Genomic DNA, 12,885 nt, shown 5'->3' on the forward strand with positions numbered 1-12,885 from the left:
TTTTTTGGCTCAAGACTAGTGCTTTATTATTTGAGCCACATTTCCATTTCTGACTTTTTGTTTTGTTTTGTTGACAGTCCCGGGGTTTGAACTCAAAGCTTGGGTGCTGAACTTCTTTTGCTCAAGGATAGCACTCTACTACTTGAGCCACAGCTCCTTTTATTTCTGACTTTTTGGTGGCTCAATGGAGATAAGAGTCTCAAAGACTTTCCTTCCCTGGCTGTCTTTGATGCTCAGATCTTAGTTTACTAAGTAGCTAGGATTACAGGCCTGAACCTTGTTGTGAGTATAGTTCTTAAGGCCCGGCTTTGTCACATGGCTGTGAATATGGCCTTCAGTTCAGGCCACCACTGCCTCAGCCCTAACAAGGGAAGAAACCCCATGCTATGCAGCTTTGAAGCCCAGCATTGACCTCACTCTGGCGCTGCAAGTCCTGGCTGGGTCTTCCTTCAATGCAAGGCTGCTTCAGCTGCATTGCATCCCTGGGGTTCTGGGTGGCCCCTGCATCTTCTGAGTCACACCCAGTGTTTTACCACCTGTGCTGCAGGCTGTGTGTGGGGTGTGGGTGTGTGTGTTTACTTACAACTCAGGAAGACCTCTGTCAGCTCACACCTCTCTTCTACCCTTCCTTGTTTTCACAGCTTTCATAAAACCAGAGAGAGTTAGGGCCTAGCTTTGGATGGGTCTTCAGGGAGCACTTCAGGGTGGCTGCTTTATGGTCTATTCAGGCCACTAGAACCTTCTCCATGGCAGTTGTCACTGTTTCCCTTTCACATCTAATACATGCTGGCTGCTAGAGCAGCTTGATTTCTGAACCATTCAGGGCAGGCAGCCTGGCTTCCAGACCGCACGGCTCCCTCAGTCTTTGCCACTAGCTTAATCATTTCTAGCTTTTGATTTAAAGTGACTGCTGTGCCACTCTTACCTCCATCTGAACACTCAAGAGGCTACTGCAGGTTATTAATTTGCCCCATTTCAATATCGTGTCTCAGGAAGGAGGGGGAGGAGTGGGGAACAGCTGGCCTGTGGAACAGTCAGAATATACCCTGTCCAGATGTGCCAAGTTTACCCACTCACATGGTCACAGCTCCTGTCACCCCTCTAAAACGCTTACAATACTAATGTCCAAGACCACCAGTCACAGATTGCCACAGCAGGCAAAAACAAACAAAAAACAGTCATATAAAGGGTTGTGATGTTGCAAGAATTACCAAAATGTGACAAAGAGACAAAGTGAAAACATGCTGTTGGGGGTAAAACGTCACTAAAGGCCTACTCGGTGCAGGAACACTACAACCATTAGTTTGTAAAAATAAACAAGCTCCAACACCTCAGTATGGCTACACAGAGCAGAGCAGGACTAGAACCTGGCTTTGCACAGGTCAGCACGGGGGCCTCTTGTGGTTTAAATGGAATCATATCATTATTATGTTAATTACTGCTTCTACTACCAGTGCGATCACCATCATCTCCACCATCATTGCCTCCTCCACTTCCACCAAAGCCTCAATTAAAGTCCATATCTTCTCCACTCCAACACCTCCACCACAATTTCCACCATCTCAGCCACCACCACTCTACAGCCCCCTCCCCCACTTCTGCAGCTCTCTCACCATCTCCACCATCTCGGCCATCTCCATCCACTGCTTCTGCTGCCATCACCACTGCAGACACATCTCCCTGGCACCCCTACCACTTTAGGGCCTATCCTGGCGAGGCCCTTTTCATGGAGATCTCCCACCATGCGGTAGGAGATGCTGAGGGGCATGACCAGTATCTAGTCCCCTAGCTCTTAGTGTCAGTCTAGGGGTTCGAGGAGGTAGGATGTATACTCACATCCCTTGAGAGAATGTCCTGTTCAGGACACTACCTGGGCACTTCTGGGACCCAGAAAGAGGACCTTACCGGCTAGACAGAGCTGGTGAGGTGAAGCAGGGCTGGCAGGTTGGATCCACTTTCTGCAGCAGCACCTTGAAATTCAGCATATGAATTCTGCTCTTCCCCTCACCCCCCATGCCTCTCCTCTACTGCTTCGGTTTCTTCACCTATACCATTGCTCTTCCTCAGAGGGCTGTGGGGGCATGGGACCCAGGCACAGGCTTGGCATTGGGCCTACATAAAGGGTACTGACAGTCATTGGAATCTCTCACTGGGTCAAAACACCTATCCCTTCTCAAGGGGGAAAAAAGGGGCTTCTGAGTTAGGGCTAGGGCCTAGGTCCTAGCTCTGGTTCTGACCTAGCACCTCTGGGTGCAGCTGGGGAATCCCTGGGATGGTAATTATGTGTAGGTAGCAGGCCCCAGGTGATACAATGCACACACTCCAGAGACATGTGAGCCCTGGTGCCGTGCCCCCCCTCCCCACCCCCCAGCCAAGCTGGCTGCCACCACGGATTTTCTCACCCATATGCCCACGGCCACGTTCAGGGCAAAATAAACTGCAATGACCACGATGTCAGTCACGCTCAGCTGTGGCCCGGGAACATGGAGGCCATCGGTAGAGTTGTTGGCAGTCATTCTGTAGTGAGCACCACTGCCAAGTCCAGACGACTGAGGACAGCCAGGTCAGGAAGGGCTTTCTGAGCGGGAATGAATTGATCATTAAACCAACCGTGATGGTGGCACCTCCAGCCCACGATGTGGCCGCATGCAGAGCAGTTGCTTCAAAGGGCAGTTTTGTCTCTTTTGCTGCCCTCGTGGTGGGCAAATCTCAGAGCAGGAGCTGGGTGAGCTGGAGGAGGAGGCTGGGCAGGAGGAGGGGATGGAGGGGGAGAGAGAAAGGGAGTTTAATGAATTTGAGTCACAGAAAGAGAAGGCCCAGTTGCCTAGTAGCCGGATTGTTCTATATTTAATTTGTATAAGAAGGATGGGGGTGTTTGCTGGCACACCCATGCATGGTGTGGCTTATATCTTCAATCGTAGCTACTCAGGAAGTTGAGGTCTGAGGGTTGCAGTTTCAAGCCAGGTAGGAAAATCTGTGAGATTCTTGTCCCTAATTAACTACCAAAAGAAGCCAGAAGTGGAGCTGTGGCTCAAGTGCTAGAGTGCTAGCTTTGAGCACAAAAGCTCAGGGACAGTGCCCAGGACCCTGAGTTCAAACCCCATGACTGGTACAAGAAAAAAAAAAGGAGAAAAAGAAGAAGAAGCATCAGTAAAAGTAGCATAGGGCATTGGGACAGATGTCTCCCTTCTGGTGATAATCATCATAATGGGAAGCTATGTCATCTGTAACCATCAGACTGTGAGCAAACTGAGGACTCAGAATGGTCACTCCTGCCAATCTCAGAAATGTCCCTATGTCATGCAATTTAAGTCCTGCTGTGAACATTTTGGCTCTTTTTATAGCTCAGTGAGATGTGCCAAGCCCCTCCATGTGACCATCCACTCGGATTCTAGTCTGCCTGGAACAGCAGGGTGAAAGGATCCAATGTCTATCACACCATGGACCATGCTTCTTGCTCCTGCACATGCTCCCATTTCATGCTCAGGGCTATTCTGCAGCACGGGTGATGTCACCCCGGCTGAGTCCTGGAAGCTGTGTGAGGGGCAAAGGAGCTGGATTTCCCTGCAGATCTTAACCCATTTCCCCTGTGAATCAGGGATAACTCTGATTCCATTTGGATTCAGGGTGGGGTGCACAGATGGACTGGCTGCCTCTCCCATCTCTGCTCCGCGACACGGCTCATGGCTCTGCAGGAGTTTAACCTGCATGCAGTCCTTCCAGAAGTGTTAATGAGTGGCTGCTGGGAACATGTTGCCCTACAAATCCAACTTAGTTGTTACTGGGAAATGCTGAGCTAGGGTAAAGATTAATTTCTCCACAGGACCAGACTAAGGAGGGAAAATTGTTTGGCGTTGGGCACTGAGTGAACCACAAAAAGTCCCTATCAGGCTGGGAGTGTGGCTTAGTGGTAGAGTGCTTGCCTAGCATCCAAAAAGCCCTGAGTTCGATTCCTCAGTACCACTTAAACAGTAAAAGCCAAAAGTAGTACTGTGGCTCAAGTGGTAGAGTGCTAGCCTTGAGCAAAAAGAAGTGCAGGGACAGAGCCCAGGCTCTGAGTTCAAGTCCCAGGACTGGCAAAAAAAAGTCCTTGACATGGAAAACCATGTCCATGAAAAGTGAGGTTTTATGTAATAACATAGATGATGTTTTTCTCTTTTCTTTCTTTCTTTCTTTATCTTTCTTTCTCTTCCCTTCCTTCCTTCCTTCTTTCCTTCCTCCCTCCCTCTGTGTTTGTTTTTTTTTTTTTTGCTGGTCCTGGGCCTTGAACTCAGGGCCTGGGTGCTATCTCTTAGCTCTTTTGCTCAAGGCTAGCCTCTAGCCCTTTGAGCCACAGATCCACTCCCAGTTTTCTCGTGGCTAATTGGAGCTAAGTGTCTCATAGACTTTCCTGCCCAGGCTGGCGTTGAGCCGTGATCCTCAGATCTCAGTCTCCTGAGTAGCTATGATTATAGGCGTGAGCCCCCAGTGCCTGGTGATGATGGTACTTTAAAAAATACAGCACATTTCAGATAGGTAGATAGATACTAAGAATGAGAGGCAGTAGAGAGAAAACTCACTTTCCTGTCACAAAAGCAATCCTAGATGGCTAACCCTTCCTGTATGCCCCCCTGTACCCAGCACCTGTGTCTTTATGTGTTCCATTACCTCCTGCCTTCCTTTCCAGCCAGGTCCCTTTAGGCCTGAGTGGCTGAGCTCTTGGATGCTTATGTCAGGTGCCCATTCCACAGTTTCCCTCTTGCACTCAGGCTCAGCAACTTGGCACTCACATCCTCCTAATCCAGACCTCTCCTTGTCCAAAGTAGGAAAAGTACTGAAATAAATTGCAGCCCTCAAATCCTCTGGATGAAAATATGATATATACCTCCAAGCAGCACAATGAACTCCAAGCTGGATAAACTCAAGAACCCACAGAAAGAACAGGGCACAGTTGTGCACACCTATAATCCTAGCTACTAGCAGGCAGAAAGCTCACAATACTCTTATTTCCAGTTAAACACCAAAACAAAAAACAAAAAACAAAAACCAGAAGTGGAACTGTGGCACAAGCAGTGAAGTGTTAGCCTTGAGCAAAAAAGCTCAGGGATGGCATCCGGGCCCTGAGCTCAAGCCCCAGACTGGCACCAAAGGAAAAAATGCATGCGCGCATGTGTGCGCGCGTGCGTGTGCACGCGCGCGCACACACACACACACACACACACATTGACATCACTGAAAAAAAATGCAGCATGGGGCTGGGAATGTGGCTTAGTGGTAGAGTGGTAGAGTGCTTGCCTCGCATGAATGAAGCCCTGGGTTCAATTCCTTGATACCACATACACAGAAAAAGCTGGAAGCTCACAGACAGCTCCTAGTTCCTGAGTGTAAGCCCCAGGACTGGCAAAATAGCATGAATCGCTCTTCAGCTACAAGAAGGCATCAGGATAACTTTTATTTATTTATTTATTTTTTGTTGGTTATGGGGCTTGACCTCTGGGCCTGGGCGCTGTCCCTGCGCTCTTCAGCTCAAGGCGAGTGCTCTACTTCTTGAACCACAGCGCCACTTCTGGTTTTCTAGTGGTTTATTGGAGATCAGAGTCTCACAGACTTTCCTGCCCTGGCTGGCTTTGAACTGTGATCCTCAGATCTCAGTCTCCTGACTAGCTAGGATTACAGGTGTGAGTCACCAACACAGAGCTAGGATAACTTTTTTTTTTTTTTTTCCCAGTAGTGGGGCCTGAACTCTGGGCCTGGGCGCTGTCCCTCAGCTCTTCAGCTCAAGGCTAGCGCTCTACCACTTGAGCCACAGCACCACTTCCGGCTTTTTTTTCTTTTTGCTTATGTGTGCTGAGGAATTGAACCCAGGGCCTCAGGCATGCAAGGCAAGTGCTCTACCACTGAGCCACCTTCCCAGCCCCTGACATTAATATCTTACAGCTTATTTTATTCAATACTTATACAGCCAGTTTTAACTTTTTTTTTGGTAAGTCATGGGACTTGAACTCCGGGCCTGAACACTGTCCCTCTAAAGCACTCCCGGCTTTAACATATTTTTAGCTATTTTTTTTTCTGTCTTTTGACTTTCTGTACCTCTGGAGTGAATGCAAGTCCCTGGTAGATAACATACAATTGGATTGCTTTAAAAACTATTTTGAGCTGGGCACCTGTGGCTCATACCTGTCATCCTAGCTACTCAGGAGGCTGAGATCTGAGGATCACAGTTCAAAGCCAGACCAAGCAGGAAAGTCTGTGAGACTCTTATCTCCAATTAACCACCAGAAAACCAGAAGTGGTCCTGTGGCTCAAAGTGGTACAGCACTATCCTTGAGCAAAAGTGCTTAGGGACAACACTTAGGTCCTGAATTCAAGCTCCACAGCCTGGGCACTGTCCCTGGGCTCTTTTCTTGCTCAAGACTAGTGCTGTACTGCTTTGAGCCACAGCACCACTTCCAAATGCTGTCTTTTAATTGGAGAAGTCCATCCATGTGCACTAACACAGCTGCTGACAAGGGAGCACATGTTCTTCTTCCACTATCTAATGTCTTACACTTTTATTCCTCAATTCCCCCTCTACTGCTTCCTTCCTAAGTGCTCCAAAAGTACCTCCTAGCCTACTATTTCCTTCTTTTTCCTTTCTCTTGCTATACATTTTTTTTTGAGGGGGAGGGGTTAGTTGTGGGGCTTGAACTCTGGGTCTGGGCACTTTCCCTCAGCTCTTCAGCTCAAGGCTAGCGCTCTACCACGTGAGCCACAGCGCCACTTCCGTTTTTTTTTTTTTTTTTCTTCTGGTGGTTAATTGGAGTCTCAAGAACTTTCCTGGCTGGGCTAGCTTTGAACTGTGATCTTCAGATCTCAGCCTCCTAAGCAGCTTGGATGACAGGTGTGAGCCATTGGCACCCAGCTCTTGCTATATCTATTTTTTTAAACTTTTTTTTTTTTTTTTTGCCTTAGGTTTCTCTGAGGATTACAATAAATGTTCTAATGTGACAGTTAACTCCATTTGCTAATTTCATGGAGAGAGCTCAAGGTGCCAGCTTTTGGCAGAAGTTACCTTGAAGGTATTTCTTAAATGTGATTAGCATTTAAATCAGATTTTAAGTGGATTACTGACCATGTACCCCCTCTTCCAGTAATGTTCCTAGACATTAAATCAGCCTCAGGATAGAGAAGATAGGTCCTCAGAGGAGAAAGCCTTTGGATTTGAGACTGCAACATTGACTTTTCCCTGGATTCTAGCCTGCCATTACTCTTCAGAGTTTGGACTTGCCGGCCTTACACTCACCCAAGCTAGTCCCTAAAATTAATAGTGCTCTTTCTCTCTCTAGTCTCCTATTGTTCACAGATAAAGCCTTGTCATAAGCCAGCAGTTTTAGGTTGGCAGCAGTGAAGGGGTAGGGGTGTGTGTGTGTGTGTGTGTGTGTGTGTGTGTGTGTGTGTGTGTGGTGTGTGCCAGATGGGAACTTGAACTCAAGGAATAAGCAGTTTTCCTAAGCTTATTTTGCTCAAGGTTGGTGCTCTACCATTTGAGCACAGCTCCATTTTCAGCGTTTTGGTGGTTAATTGGAAAGTCTTATTAACTTTCCTGCCCCAGATGGCTTCCAGACTGGTTCCTCAGATCTCAGCCTTCGAGTAGCTAGGATTATTGGTGTGAGCCACTGGAGCCTGACTGAAGGTGCTACACAGTGTCTCATTACTTCATGTGATTAACATAATGTATAGGGCATAGCCATCAAGGTGGCTTTGGTTGAAATCTGGTGTTAAAGGAGAGCCCTGCACCAGGGAACTGTACCAGTTTCCTTATATATCAGTTGGGATGCTGTCACAATGAAGGACATAAAGTAGCCTGATGGAACAATGCTTTGATAATGGTACTTCCCATTATTAGCTGTCATGGCAGTCAGAAAACCTGAAAGCTTTAGGCACAAATACTACAATACAAAGACTAGGTAAGAAGGTTGGCCAATGATACTTGGATTCAGATCAAGGCAAATGAGCTAGGCCAAGGTCAACAGGACTGCCTAGGTAATCTCTCAGGTTTTGTCGTCAAAGGGGATGGCAGACTTTTAGCTGTGCTATGCTCTGAGGACTAGAAGCAATGGCTGGGGCAGGAAGAATTTATTCTGAATCCTAGCACCATGGTGATGAGCCCTTGAAGATTACAAAGAAATTGTGAGAGGCAACATTCTCACAATCACTCATAGTAATGGCTCAATGAGAGTCCATCCATCCACCCACCTATCTCCTCAGCCTCAGTGATAGCCCGAGAACATTGTCAAGTGATAACATCACAATCCAAATCAGAAATTTCTGTTAGGAGTTTCAGAGTTCAGCTCCTCATTATCTCTGGCCACTAGGTAGAGACACGAATCTGGAAGTGAAGGAGTGTTTTCCTAGTTGAGAAAGTGGCCGTTGTGGTTTCCTTTGGGAGGGAAAATGAGGGAAGATTTCCTTGCTCATACTCCTGTGGCTCTCAGTTCCACATGCTCCCCAACACATTGCAGGTCCCCTCAAGGACCTCCACCTATCCCAGGCCCAGCAGGAAAGGACATGGCTTTGGACATCTCATGTGCTAATGGCTTCTGAGTCTCGGTGCTTGCTACTTCTATTATCAGCACCCTCAGAGAGGGTGACTCTTCCATGGCCTGCACTCTGCTAAGTTTTGTGCCAACTGGTGCCATGACTCTACCCATACAAGGTTTGGACTACTTCCACAACTGTCTTCATCCCCTTCCAGGGCTAGAAGACATTATCTTCAAGTCTCTGTGGCTTGGAAGGATCCCGATTCACCGTGAGTTCATTAACCATGAGTTTATTAACCAGAGGCAAAAGCTTCCATTGTCTTTCATCAGTTTTTTTTTTTTTTTTCATTTTGTTTTTGGTGCTGGTCCTGGGGCTTGAACACAGGATCTGGGTCATATCCTTAGCTTTTTCTTTTTTTCCTTTTTGTCAGTCATGGGGCTTGAACACTAGGCCTGGGTGCTGTCCCTGAGCTCTTCAGTTCAAGGTGAATGTTCTATCACTTGAGTCACAGCACCACTTCCGGTTTTCTGGTGGTTTATTGAGATGCGTCTCATGGACTTTCCTGCCTGGGCTGGCTTTGAACTGTGATCCTCAGATCTCAGCCTCCTGAGTAACTAGGCATGAGCCACTGGCACTCGGCTCTAGCTTTTTTGCTCAAGCTTGGCTCTACTTCAAGCCACAGCTCCACTTGTGGGGTTTTGGTGACTAAATGGCCATAAGTCTCACAAATTTCCTTGCTGGGGCTGGCTTCAAATATAGTTTCTCCAACTTCAGCCTAAGTAGCTCCGATTATAGACATGAGCCACTGGCACCTGGCCACTTTATTTTTATGGTGACCCTGGGGTTTGAACTGAAGGCCTTTGCTTGCTAAGCCATTGCTCTAGCACATGAGCAACTTTGTTAGGCCAATTTAACTTCTCTTTATTGGACAGAAATACCAGAGGTTGAACCTACTGGTTGCAGCCACCCAAGGTGGCAGAAGAGCTCCAAGGTGTATCTCTTCTCAGCCATGTAGAGCAAAGGCATCTTCTGCTTACCAGGCAAGGGCAGAGGGCCGCAATGATAGCAGGGAGCACAATACAAAAGTTCCCAAGACCTCAGTTCCAAAGTGAGACTGCAAGGCCTCCTCCACTGTCATGTACAACAGAAGACAGTGAGATGGGGCCAGGGCTGTCTGTGGAGAGGACACTCACTTCTTGAAGCTTCTTTGGCTCAGAACACAGGCTGGCTCCTCCCGTGACAGTGATACCTTGTTCTCTAAGCATTTCTTCCAGCTCTGGCTGCGCAAGAGTCTCGAAGCCTGTTCTATCATGAAGACTTCTGGGGCCAGGCTCATCTAGACAAGGGCATTTTCCAGTTTAATAGTTCCATCATTACTGGAGTTTGAAGACTCAGGGGATGGGGCTACTCCAGATGTTTTCTCATGAGTAAAATTCGGTGGGTAGGCCCTGCTGGGTGGGTGAGTGCAGAGAATTGTGCAACTACCAGATGTGGCAGCTTCCAGAAGCACAGAGGACCCCAGGCCTGTTGCTGCTCAGATTGTGACAGGCCGAAAGTAAACGTTTAAACGTTTGTTTGTGGGAGAAAAAGTCATCTCTGTGAGAAATCCTACCATCATCTACAAGCTCAGCGGGAGTCACTGGTCCACCACAGGGACACAGGGCTCCTGTTTAATAAACTCTAAGGAATACTAATAAACTTAGAGGTATGGTTTCAAGTGGTAGAGCATTTGCCTAGCAAGTGAGAGGCAAATCACAGTGCTGCTATTAAAAGGAAAAAAGGATAGTTCTAAATTCCACACTTTTAATTCAGGTACTCTTTAGAACTGACAAAGTTCACCCTTTGCAACCTAACAACCCAGAGTGTGGGGCTGCACACACTGAGTTCTACCAAAGGAGCAAAGCCATACCCAGCGACAGAGGTCACTTCCACCCCTGGTGAGTTGTGGCCTGCACTTTCTCCCCTGTCCCCTGTCCTGAGCTTCACATCCTCTCCTGCCTCAGCTGAGAGACTCCCATCATGAACTTTCAAGGGGCTCTGATCAGTTGTCAGAGCAGGGGATTTCACAACTAAGAAGTACTCCTAAGGAGCTGCCGAAGAAAAGACATTAACGAGCTGGCAAACATTTCCACATCCACCACACACCAATTCAACTTCCACTATTTTATTTTAGTTATAAAACAATTGCCAAAACACAAAGTTAAAAAACAAACAAACACACAGTTTTATTCCTTCTTTCATTGCAGAAAATAAATATGACCACATACTCCTTACACTTGTCTATAAAAGCAAGTAAAAAACACCACTCACTCACTCAAATAGCATCATCCTTTTGGCTTTTCGCCTGTAGGAATGAAACAGTAGATCATTTTGTAACTCATTTGAATTCCTGGCTCAAGCAACTCTGGAAAAAAGCTAAGATCTTAAAAAAATCTTATTCCAAGTGTAGTTAAAATAGTTACACTAAAAACCAATAGTAACACTATAACTAGGTCTTGCTTGCTTTATTTAAGAGGAGAATACTTTCTTTTATAAAAAATTGCCCCCTAAACTCACAGGTACCCAAACCAATGTAAAAAGTTGGTTTATATTCCTAGGAATCATCAAGAAGAGCGGGTGTGGGGGGAGGGAGGGATGAGACACATGGGCTCCAGTCAAGTATATCCAGTCATTCTTGGGCACAGTGACTCTTCCTGGCACCCATACCCAGGTTTCCAGTTTGGCCCTTGGCAGTTTACAAAAGGAAAGCTGCTCAGTCATCTAAGCCTATGTTTCTGAAAAGGTAAGACATGGACTCCCCATTGTGAATGCGGCGAATGGCTTCTGAAAGGATCATGCTGATGTCCACGGTTTTGATCTTGGGGCACTGGAGCTTCTGGATTTCATGTGGGATTGTATTGGTAACCACCACCTGTGAATCACAAGAAACCACCAAGAGCATCAGACGCTAAGTGGCTTCAGACCTGAGGGTGTGGCTTATGGCAGAGCGCTTGCCTAGCAAGTATGAGGCCCTGGGTTCATCCTCAGCAGAAAAGGAAAGCCATAGGCTGTTCTGCAGTTCTAGCTGGCAGGAGGACATAAGTCCCTCTCACCTTCAGCAAGACTCCCAGCAAAGAGAAACTGTGTTTCTTAGAATAAAAGCAGATAACCAGTGCTGGGGAGTCTGGAGAGAAACCTGCACCACACCCTGCTGGTGGGCCTGTATAATGGGGCAGTGCACCAGAGCACAGTCCAATGGTTCCTCAGAAATCTGAATGGAGTTTCTTCAACTTTTTAAGCTCAGGCTAGCCTCAAACCCTGATTCCCTGATCTGTTTCTCAATTATCCAAGAGATTGAACCACTGCATGCAGAAAACTTCTACTTTTAAAATGTAGCAGTGCTAGAAGCTCATATTTAATGAAATACAAGTACAACCTATGTTTTGAATTCATTATTTTTTTAAACAAGGGAGGGTCATTGTGAAACTTCACATTTATACAATGTATCCTGATCAATCTCCCCCTCTGCTGCTCTCCTCCATCCCATTCCTTCCCCCACCCCCTTCTTAAAAAACTTTCAACACATTACACTCATCATACTGAATCCATTCTAAATCATAAGCAAGCTCAATCTTGTACTCAATGCCTTTAACTAAGGACTGAAGAGTGCCCTGGGAACCCTGCCCCCACACCACCAGGTCTCACTACCTCGTCAATGGCAGACTCTTCAATCAGCCGGGGGGCATCAGAAGATAACAAGCCATGGGTCGCCATCACAAAGATCTTATATGCTCCCCTCTCCTTCAGGGTCTCTGCTGCGGCGAGAAAGCTGTCCACGTCATCAATGATGTCATCCTGTCAAGTCACAGGTAGAATGAAAGGCACATGAATGCCTACCAAGCAGGCAAGACAACCAGGAGAAAGTATCTAAGTGTGCTATTCAGTCTTGATGCAAGTTGATGACAAGGTGACATTGTCCATTACTGTGCTCCACAGGCCTGTCCATGCCTTTCCCACAAGTCACTTGCAGGCTCCATGGGGAAAGTACTGTTTCCATCCCTACACCTAGTAGTGGAGGCCAGATCTCTGTGCCAGGAACAGCTGTGGGATAACTTTGGAATGTGTAACAAAGGCTCTAGATACTTTCACTTAAGGTAATGGAACTATCAACTCTGGCTTTCCCAAACTTTTTCCTGCTACTGTTCCTTATTTCTAAATCCTCTCTATTGAATGTTTGGAAAACAGCCTTTTTTTTTTTTGGCTTGTGCCAGTAGTTGAGGCTTGAACTCAGAGCCTGGGTACTATCCCTCAGTTTTTCTGTTCAAGGCTGGAGCTCCACCACTTGAGCCACACTTCTACTTCCAGCTTCTTGTTGGTTAGAGCTGAGTCTCACAGATTTATCTTCCC

General features: G+C 46.9%; 2 protein-coding genes across 3 annotated transcripts in view; both read right to left on the reverse strand.

The window, feature by feature from the left end:
* The window catches only part of Slc5a10 (solute carrier family 5 (sodium/sugar cotransporter), member 10), a 66,220-nt gene extending 63,583 nt beyond the window's left edge, over positions 1-2,637 (reverse strand). Inside the window, exon 1 of the mRNA XM_013016509.1 lies at positions 2,403-2,637. Within this exon, the coding sequence (XP_012871963.1) occupies positions 2,403-2,516 (114 nt within the window). The 5' untranslated portion in view covers positions 2,517-2,637. The remainder of the gene's footprint in view (positions 1-2,402) is intronic.
* An 8,027-nt stretch (positions 2,638-10,664) lies between these two features.
* Prpsap2 (phosphoribosyl pyrophosphate synthetase-associated protein 2) overlaps positions 10,665-12,885 on the reverse strand; it is a 33,064-nt gene continuing 30,843 nt past the window's right edge. Inside the window, exons 10-11 of one of the 2 annotated variants that reach the window (XM_013016559.1) lie at positions 12,187-12,333; positions 10,665-11,410 (exon numbers count right to left, since the gene is read on the reverse strand). In XM_013016559.1, the coding sequence (XP_012872013.1) occupies positions 11,252-11,410; positions 12,187-12,333 (306 nt within the window). In that variant the 3' untranslated portion in view covers positions 10,665-11,251. The remainder of the gene's footprint in view (positions 11,411-12,186; positions 12,334-12,885) is intronic. The other variant, XM_013016560.1, reaches the window with a different exon arrangement.

The sequence above is a fragment of the Dipodomys ordii genome, unplaced genomic scaffold, assembly GCF_000151885.1.
Source record: "Dipodomys ordii isolate 6190 unplaced genomic scaffold, Dord_2.0 Scaffold31, whole genome shotgun sequence".
In the NCBI taxonomy this organism is placed as follows: domain Eukaryota; kingdom Metazoa; phylum Chordata; class Mammalia; order Rodentia; family Heteromyidae; genus Dipodomys; species Dipodomys ordii.